Source organism: Lycium ferocissimum, chromosome 7 (genome assembly GCF_029784015.1).
Source record: "Lycium ferocissimum isolate CSIRO_LF1 chromosome 7, AGI_CSIRO_Lferr_CH_V1, whole genome shotgun sequence".
NCBI lineage: Eukaryota > Viridiplantae > Streptophyta > Magnoliopsida > Solanales > Solanaceae > Lycium > Lycium ferocissimum.
Genome location: NC_081348.1, coordinates 26829215 through 26839356, shown reverse-complemented (window position 1 = coordinate 26839356; position 10142 = coordinate 26829215). Strand labels below are relative to the sequence as shown.

Below are 10142 nucleotides of genomic sequence, written 5' to 3'. Positions count from 1 at the left end.
AATTTAAATTATATGAAATGATCATTGGGGAAGATTTTGATTAAAATTTTAAATTTATTTTAATTAAAATACAAGAAAATTAAGTCATAAAAGGAGAGAGAGGGAGTGTGTGTGTTAGACTGGTCATAATGCTGTTTCTGTTATTGACAATGCATGAGGTAATTTATTGCCCAAACCATGGAAATAGTTTGTAAGTACTACATTTTTTTTTTTTTTGTAAAAGTAATTTTGTCTTGAACAATTAAAAACAACTTACGTTTTTGCTTTGGTAAGAGCAATTATTCTTCAAGTTTTTCCCTTGTACTATTACTCAAAATTATTTTTTTCCAAAAGTTTGACCAAATACATTAGCTTTCTAAAATAAATATATTTTTTTTTTAAAAACAAACACTTTAAGTTTCCTAGAAATTTGACCAAACTGACTATAATAAGAACTACCATACTTTTTTCTTTTTTTGTACCAGCCTTGAACTCATGACCATACATGTCATAAGCAATTGTTTATACATCCTTGTCTCCACGCAAATGAAAATCTAGTTGAAACAGAACTTTCCGGAGTTTTTGGGTCGTGAAAGTGAAATGCATGTAAACAAGAAATTTCAAATATAAGCATAAAACCAAATATTTAGAGAGAAAATGTCAAGACTCCAAACTTTCAATATGGTTAGTTAGGACACACGCCAACCTAATATTTAATTTTACTCCCCCGTCTCAAAATATTTGTCACATTTTTCATTTGCAAGCTTTTTAAGAGAGCATTTATAAGGGTAGCATTTTGACTATTTTACCCTCTTAATATATTTCATGTAATCTCTTCTCAATAAATATCTACTCCATTAGTAGTGAGAACCTCTTAAATGTTGCTAATTAATACAAGGGTAAAATGGAAAAAAGTTACTTAATTTTGTCTTGGTTAAATAAAACGACAAATATTTTGAGACAAATATTTTTAGTAAGGACGATAAATATTTTGAGACGGAGGGAGTAATATTCAAGATTTTCCTTGTGGTTGGACAAAATTAGTACCATTAGTCGACCTTTTTTTATACGAATTATTTGGCGTTCAAAATTTATTGGTCAGATCAATATATTCAGACTCACACTTTAAAACGCACTACAACAACAATAACATACCCAGTGAAATCCCACATAGTGGGGTCTGGGAAGGATAGAGTGGACGCAGATCTTACCCCTACCTTGGGAGGTAAGGAGGCTGTTTCCAGTAGTCCCTAGGCATAATAAGGACAAGCAGTTCAAAGCAATATAAAAGATATGGAAAAATACTATAAAAAGCATGAAAAAAAAAGTTGGCTGAAAACCAAAAAAGCAGTAACTACCACAAAATAATACGATAATCAAGTACAAAAAATAACAAATAGTAGTAGAAATCGAAGGACAAACAAATTATAAAAATACTGCTATGACTAAGTAAGACAACGCTCAACTACCTGCTAGCCTTCTATCCTAATCCGTATCCTCCATAACCTCCTATCTAAGGTCATGTCCTTGGTAAGCTAGAACTGCGCCATATCCTATCTAGTCACCTCTCTCCAATACTTCTTCGACCTACCTCTGGCTCTCCTAAAACCACCCATAGCCAACCTCTCACACCTGTGCACAGGGGCATCCGTGTATCTCCTCTGCACATGCCCGAATCATCTCAGCCTCGATTCCTTCATCTTATCCTTCATCGAAGCCACTCCCGCCTTGTCCCGAATATACTAATTTCTAATCCTATCTCTCCTAGTATGCCAACACATCAATCACAACATCCTCATCTCTCCGCAATCTTCATCTTCTGAACGTGAGAGTTCTTGACTGACTAATACTCAGCCCCATACAACATAGTTGGTCTAACCACCGCTCTGTAGAACTTGCCTTAAAACACACTCTACAAGGAATTTATTCATTCTCAATATTTAAATACGACCCTGATTAAGAATGATGGAATTAATCTCATTCATCCCGCCGCATCCCGATCGAGTGATATAACTACATGTCTACTACTACTAGAGGATTGGACAAGTCTTGTTTTAAACTGTCCAACTGTTGAACTTGTAGGCAAGAAAAAGTCACTCCAATCAAAATATCCCCAAAAGATTGAAAAATGTAGAAGTAGACCCCACAAGTTACATAGTTTAGACTATATGGAGAGCATTTCCTATGAAAGAGCCTGTTTGGATGGACTTAAAAAGTTGTACTATAAGTCGCTTTAAAAAATTTCAAACGAGCCTAATTAATTTTTCGGCTTATTTTAAGACAAAATGCTTTTTGCTCAAAACATTCAAAAACATTCAAAAAGTTCAAAACACTTATAAAGAACTTATAAGTCAATCCAAACGGGCTTGAAGTATAAAGAACCCCAAGAAAAACATATTCCCAAATCCCAATTTTGGTGTTCTCTTTCCCCCGCACTCCCATGGTAGATTCCAAAGGATCATCCATTCTCCAATTCCCAATTACATAATCCCACTGCTATTCTAACAGTCACAGTTTTGACTGTAGATCATTAGATCCTTGCCACGTCAGTCCACTTAATTATTCAAACGGCTGTGATTTGTACTTTGATATCACTACCATGTGCCTAATGACTCTCACATCAACTATTGTTGAAAAAGAACAGTCATTTACGAATATGCTAAGAATTCTCTTACTTCAGCTACCCCTTTTTATTTCACTTTCATTTAAATAAATAAATAAAAACGGTCATTCAACACGCCAAGCATATGCTTCTAAATATTCTTACTTCCCATATTTTCTTCTGCTTATTACACACACACTAACACACTATATATTATCTCCTCTTCTCCCTCAATATATTTATTTTCCCATAGTATAGGATTTCTTTCTCAAATTTAGACCAAGGGGTAATTTTATTTAAGATAAGAGAAATGAAGTTTGGGAAGAGATTGAAGCAACAAATTGAAGGAACATTACCAGGGTGGGGTGACAAGTTCTTGTCATATAAGCACTTGAAGAAATTGGTGAAGTTGATTTCTTCATGCGCTCCACCAATGATGAGTGGGTCATTGGAGTATGGTAAGGCAGAGGCTGAGTTTGTGTATTTGTTGAATAATGAGATTGACAAGTTCAATGCTTTCTTTATGGAACAAGAAGAGGATTTCATTATTCGACATAAGGTATGGGAACAATTAGAACTCAAACAGTAATTTATGCTTGGTGTAATCTTTTTTGTTTTGTGATTGTAGTGAGGTGAAAATGAGGTAGAGAGTTTGAGTTAGGTGATAAAGGGTCTTACAGTTAGTTTTGATTTTTGAGTCTAAGAGTGCTACTCCCTCCGTTCTAAAATAATTATATTGTTGGGGTGAGCCACACCCACTAAGAAGTTCAATTAATGACATTAATCAAAGAATCATCTGACTCAATTATCTTATATCTTCCCAAACTTTTCTTAAAGTTGAAATAGTAAATATTGGAATTTAGAAAAATTATCAAAAATTCCTTTATTTTAAAATGGAGAAAGTAAACTTTATTGGCTGGCCTAATTTTGTCAAAATAGCCACATAACATATGTCCAATTCACCATCACTTAAAGTTCCACGTGGCTAGAGGTGGAAATTTTACCCCTTGAAAACATGATCCATCAATCAGCTCAAGTATGAGCGAGTTGATAACCCAATAATTTATTAAATTAGCTTCTTCTTTTTTTATCTTAAATTAATCCATCATTTTTTTTGTTAAAATATATAATAAAAGAACTTTTCGTTGTTTGACATGTTATATGTAGCTATAATAAAGAAAAAAAATATTTATTAGTTTTATATGGTAATTAAACAAATTATAGTACGCATAAATTAAACTTGGTAAAAATTGGACGGATTGATTTAGAACTCATTATTTAACCTAACTTGACCCAATGTAACTCATCTTAGCTACAGTAACATTTGAACATATCATTTGCTCAACTCACTTTATTCCACCCAAATCAGCTTAACCCGCTCATTGATACTCCACGGCACATAAAAGCAAGTTGAGTTTATCTCAAGCAACCTAGTACTTAGTCCAAAAGAAGTCACAAGGCACCTATTGTCAAAGATGCCACAATCTTGATGTACTCTGTTCGTTCAAAAACTTTTTCAAGTTCTTTCCTTTTCTTTATTGATTTTCTAATTTCCGAATTGCATTTAATTTTGCCCTCCACTATTAAAAAATTACAGTACTATTTTTCCACTGAAAACGTTTAGTGATTATTACCCATAGAATGTCAGTGAGAAAAACCTAAATACTAGTGTTTTCACCTTTAAAAAATTACTTAAATTTCCGGCGTTTACTATTAATCAAGCTTTCCACCATGTGTTTTAAATTGAGCTGGTTCTAACGAATAAGGTGGGAAAATCATGTTTTATAACACAAATTTCCTACTAAATGTCGATGGGAAAACCATTTGTTTCTAATAGAGTTTGTTTTTACCCCCCGCTAGTATGTTGGACAGGGTCATTGAGGTGAAAGTTAAAAACTCTCTTGTATTTAAGTGGAGAAGACCTTTTTAAATGATAAATTAGTTGGTCCAACGATACATATTTTTTATGATAAAAGACCAATATAAAGTAGAATAGAATCAGAAATTTGTATATATAAAGGGATAAACTTGGAAGTGTATTGTTAAATTTAAGAACAGAGAGATTGATAAAATAATTCATGTTTTTAATATGAAGGAGTTGCAACAGAGGATAGGGAGAGTGATTGATACTTGGGGCCCAAATGGGAGTCAACCCTCTGAGACTGATTACAAAGAAGAATTGGCAAAGATCAGAAAAGACATTGTTGATTTTCATGGTGAAATGGTCCTCTTAATCAACTATAGTAACATCAACTATACAGGTAAATTGTAAAGTACCATTCTGGCCAATTTCTGATCTAGCAAGAAACCTCCAATATGTTTAAGTTAACCTTATGTATTAGCCTATTAGGTTGTTCGCCTTATTTATCAGGAAACGAGTTTCACTTATTATGGACAATTAAAATTATTTTCAGATGACCTTATCACTTCAATTTTGATAGGGTTGGCTAAAATACTGAAGAAGTATGACAAGAGAACAGGAGGATTACTGCGGTCGCCGTATATACAGAAGGTGCTACAGCAGCCATTCTTCACAACAGATCTGATATCAAAGCTGGTAAAAGAGTGTGAAAGCACCATAGATTCAGTGTTTCCACCTCCTTGTGATGAAGAAAGAACACTAGTATTAGGATCAGCAAATATAGGAGTTGCAGGGGAAGGAATATTTAGGAACACAGTAGCAGCTCTTCTCACTATGCAAGAAATCAGAAAAGGCAGCTCTACTTATGGCCGTTTCTCTTTGCCACCTCTCAACTTGCCTGAAACTGATGTAATTCAGTCAAATTCCTTGCAGATTAATTCTCCCATAGCTATACCCTAGCAAGTTTTATGCATTATATATGTTGCACACTTGCACTTATATATCAGTATTTATTAGCAGTAACACGATTGTCTTGTCTTTTAATTTGGTAGTAGTATGTAAACTAAATAGTGATGGTATTATGTAGGCAAGTTGTTTTAATTAATTTAGATCCTCAACTCCATGAAATGAATTAATGAGTTGGTCATAAATATGCTTTGAGCATGAGTTGGTATTTTTCACCTTCTATGTACATATGGAACCTATTTGTGCTTGTATCATGTGATTAAACAGAGTTTCATTTTTAAGTTCTGAAAAAATATTTAGACAATGAGATCACTTATAAGGTAAATATTATAGGTAAATTTCTATGACAAAATTGGCTGCCTAATAAAAATGATAATGAACCTATGATAACAGTTAAACTACGTACATTGATTGTGTTAGCAGTCTTTAGCACCCAAGGGTGTGACCTAGTGATCAATGAAGTGGTTGAGAAACATGAGATCTCAAGTTCAAATTCTAGCTAAGGCAAAAATACTACAATGTTGTCTTTCCATCTGTCCAAGCTTTGCTAGACAAAATTACGTACCCAATATGTAGGAGGTAACAGGTACCTCGTGAAGTTAGTGGAGTTGGGCGCAACATAGCTTGGACACCATGGTTATCGGGAAAAAAAAAATTACATTATCGCTGTATATTTACTTATGAGTGAATAGTAATGCCAACAAACTATAAGATTGAATAAATTTCATGTTATATATTCATGATTACACCCAGGGGGGTTTACTTGAGGTTATTTGCTTACCGGCAGTTGTTATGCCCTTTTACAGTTACAATTTAGATCATTATAACTCAAAGAATAAGGTAAATTAAAGGGGGTCATGTGACTGAGGGACTACAAGTAATATTCCTATGAGTCGATATCGTGCCATCATCTTTTACTTTGGCAATTTGAAGCACTAACTTATAAGATTAGAATCAGTACTATTACGTTAAGTAGCTATATGTGACGACCCTGGCTGAAAGAATCTGAGTAAAAAGAGAATTAAAATTATTCGCACTAACTGATTCACCCAGAGATATTTTAGTGCAAAAATAAATAAATAAATAAAAGAAAGAAACGCAAACAGAAAATTTTGGTTGTTGCCCTTGCTTTTGCGAGGTTCCTCTTTTTATGTCTTTTTTTACCTTACTTTTTCATCCTCTGTTGCAGCAATTCTGCTTTACTTTTGTAAGAAAAGACTGATCATGACTAAAGAGTAACCAAATTGCAATTATGCTTTATTAGACTACATAGTGTAACACTTGAAGATTAACTTTATTTGGTAGTTGAAGATAAAGGTGGTACTAACATTTAAAAGCGCAAGTCGCAACGACATCGTTTAGTGATGCACACATCTTCTAAAAATCCTAGCTTCGCCTATGTTTGTAGCATGCAATGTAAAAAGAGTAGAGTGCTTTTTGTTTGTTACGTTATTCAGTATTTTGTAATGCCTTACTAGAACAACCCGTGTATGGGGCTCATGCCTCTAGGCTTAGTCTTACATATTCTCTATGAGTTATAACTGAGCCTGCAGTGTAAAATATTTATACATCATCATGTGGTTTAAAAAATAATTACAGATAATTGTTTTTAATAAGTAAAATTAGCAACATGTGAAAGACAAATAACTTGCTACAAGTAGTAAAATTATATGACTTTTTTTATACTATCAGTATATATAAGTTTGAATCCATTCTATAAATGACTTCATCTTGTGAGGCGCTAAACCAAAGATTGAAAATAATGTTATCAAGGAAAAGAGTTTCTTTAAAGTACCAAAAAAGGACCGTTACATGGAGGGAATATAATAGGATTTGTGGTTGCAAAAGAGAGGTGCATGATGGCTCATGACCTTTGATTCCATGATGAATGATTGTCAAAGTAAAGAGATATATAGATAGTTCTTTCTTAAATACCTGAATCTTTAATCCTTCAGAGTTCCTGAGTGGTGCAATCAAATTTATATGTCTGCATCAGAAAAACAACTACCAGGGACGAGAATAATCCATGGGTGACGCTTGCTATATTCTTTTATAGGATATCTTATGAATAATTCCTGCATATCGGAATTTTTCTGATCACTTCAGTCTTCATTGGTAGTTTGCACTGTATAAATTATAATCTTGTACTATCTTTTTTATTACTATATGGTGATTAAAGTCAATTCTGTGTACCTCGATATTTCAATATGTTGGTATATGTTGTCTCTCACTAACACCGATAGAGTTGGAGCTAAAAGGAGGGAAGAGGTTTGATCAAATCCTCTTCATCGAAAAATTGTGCTGCGTAATGTAATATGGTTATCTTTTGGCTTATTATACCTTTGTAATAGGCATGAGCCTAATTGGAAATCTCTTGGCAGAGATTGTTTCTTGGAGCCAAAGTTTGGTGATGTGGAGGTGAAAAATTGGCAATTTCTCTTCTTTTTGCAAAACTTGGAGTTTTGCCCCTATATAAGGAGGGCACTTCTCCTCATTTGAAATGCACCAATTTGAGAAGAACTTAGTTGAGTTTGTGTTCTTCTATAGAGAGTATTTTGTAAGAGAGTTGTGTTGGGATCAACTTGTGTGAACCCTTTTTTGGGAGTGATCTTGTGAGGTTATTCTTCTTGGGGTTTTTGGGATATTAGAGTATTTAATTACTCTGATTTTGTACTCTCTTTTGTTATTTTCTACTCTTTTTTGTATCCGTTGGTGTTAGTAAATTTGCTCCTCTTTTGGTTGTGGATGTAGGTCAAGTTGACCGAACCACATTAAATCTTTGTCTCCTATTATCCTTGTTATTGTCGTTAATTGACAGCTTTGTCTAATTCCGCACTATCCAGGACTCCCGATCCTAACACGTAAATTCTTTGGAAACAATAACAAGATGAGTGATTATAAATTTAAACATGCTAATAGGAGTATTAGTCACAGAATTGGACCACACTAACTACCACATCACAGAACTTTGTGTGGCTCGTCTTCATTTATGTAAAGCATGGATTAACAACTAGAAGAACAGAAGACATATAAATAAATTTTACACAACTCGATTATGTTGTTCTTAAGCTTTCAGATTGTCTCCCATTTTCGCATTAAAGTAAGAACATTCCCAATTCTCTAAGCCTGTTGAAAATCTCCTTTAGTAATAAAGGCCATTAGAACTAATTAGGGGAGCAAGAGAGAGATTAGTGAGACCAATGAGAGAGCTCCAAAACCCAAAGCCATACGGCATAATATTGGAGAGTAATTATACAATTTATGGTTTTGGAAACTCTCCAGCATCCCCATTGTCAAGCAGTAGAGGAAAAAAGATATGAGGAAGCACCATGTTGCTATAGGTTTAGCTTCAAAAGGGCCCTTGGTTTTGCCTTGATACTCAAGTGCAGCCAATGCTAGAAGTGATGATATCAATGTTCTGAAAACCGAGTGAAATTTTCCTGTAGATTCATGCTTTTGCTCGCTGCGAAAAAAAGAATCATCTTAGAGCCCGTTTGGACATGATTTCAAATCAGGTTGATTTGAAGTTGAAATTTTGTTCGGACATGCAATTTGAATTTCTTAAATTGTATTTTTTCTCATAAATATAACAGCCCCATAATTTGTGAAAAACTATCAAAACTTCTCCAACTCTTATACACTCTTACCAAATGAACAAATCATAGTCATAAACAATACCATATCGGAATGTTTGAAGGCGCTACATTAATAAATTGCGTATCTCCATATTCCTTTTATAAATAAATGTTCGCAATTACATGCTATTATAAATATTCAAATACACATAATTTTACAAAGATTCACTTTCAAGAAATCAATAATATATAATAGTAACTAGGTATTCTTTAGTATAATCATTTCACATGTTACTGACAATCTTCACGGCAAGCATGAGTCTTTTGTACACAATATAAATTGATGGGTCTTTTTTTACAAAATATAAATCTATGAGTCAAGTTTTATATTTTAAAAAATTGAAATCACCATTTGGAATTTCAAATCCTACTTTTTGGAGAATTTGGGATTTGAAAATCATGTTTTGAAGTTGAAGTTAAAATTTTGTGCAGATTTCATAAACAAAAGTTGATTTGAAATCAAAATATGAAATCACGCTTCTAAATCCTATGGCCAAACGCCTACTTAAATTTACTTTGGTTGTTTAAGCTTCAGGAGGAAAGGAAGCGTTGGCGTAATTGGTACGGGTTCGAGCCATGGAAACTTCTTGCAGAAATGCAGAGTAATGTTGTGTGCAATAGACCCTTATAGTCTGATTCTTCTCCCGACTTCGTACATAACGGGAGCTTAGTTTACTGGGCTGCCCTTTTCTTTTTTCCGTTAAAGCTTCGGGAGTTAATTAGTACTATATTCTTCCAGTCAGAGCTAGATAGATTAAAAATAAAAAAAGATTTCTGGTTCTTGCATGTGACAGGCAGTGCACGTAGATTGTACTAAAACCTGAACACATGCATGCATGGCATGGACAAGAAATTGAGCCAAATTTGCATTGCGTGAGGAGAATTAAGACATACTGACTCAATTTCAACTTCATTTCAAAATAAGTGGTGCTTATTGTTTTGGCACATTCCTTAAGAAAACTACTCATTCCTAAAAAATAAGATATATTTTTACTAACTTACAATTAATAAATGCGTACCTTGAAAAAGTGCTTTAAAAAAATTAACCTTGAAAAAGATGTAGCTCTTTATGTAGTAGTTTCTTAATTATGTAAAATTT

At 33.6% G+C, this 10142-nt stretch overlaps 1 protein-coding gene across 1 annotated transcript; it reads left to right on the top strand.

Moving 5' to 3' along the window:
• The first annotated feature begins 2782 nt into the window (after window positions 1–2782).
• Window positions 2783–5606, top strand: LOC132062646 (SPX domain-containing protein 3). The gene is made up of 3 exons (XM_059455178.1): window positions 2783–3140; window positions 4677–4842; window positions 5023–5606. The coding sequence occupies exons 1-3, from the start codon at window positions 2892–2894 to the stop codon at window positions 5400–5402; spliced, it is 795 nt and encodes a 264-aa protein (XP_059311161.1). The 5' UTR covers window positions 2783–2891; the 3' UTR covers window positions 5403–5606.
• Window positions 5607–10142: the final 4536 nt, after the last annotated feature.

Coding starts and splice junctions, on each gene's coding strand:
- LOC132062646 (XM_059455178.1), top strand. CDS start 2,892: ATGAAGTTTGGGAAGAGATTGAAGCAACAAATTGAAGGAACATTACCA. Junction 3,141..4,676: donor ATTTCATTATTCGACATAAG/GTATGGGAACAA, acceptor TTTAATATGAAG/GAGTTGCAACAGAGGATAGG. Junction 4,843..5,022: donor TAGTAACATCAACTATACAG/GTAAATTGTAAA, acceptor CAATTTTGATAG/GGTTGGCTAAAATACTGAAG.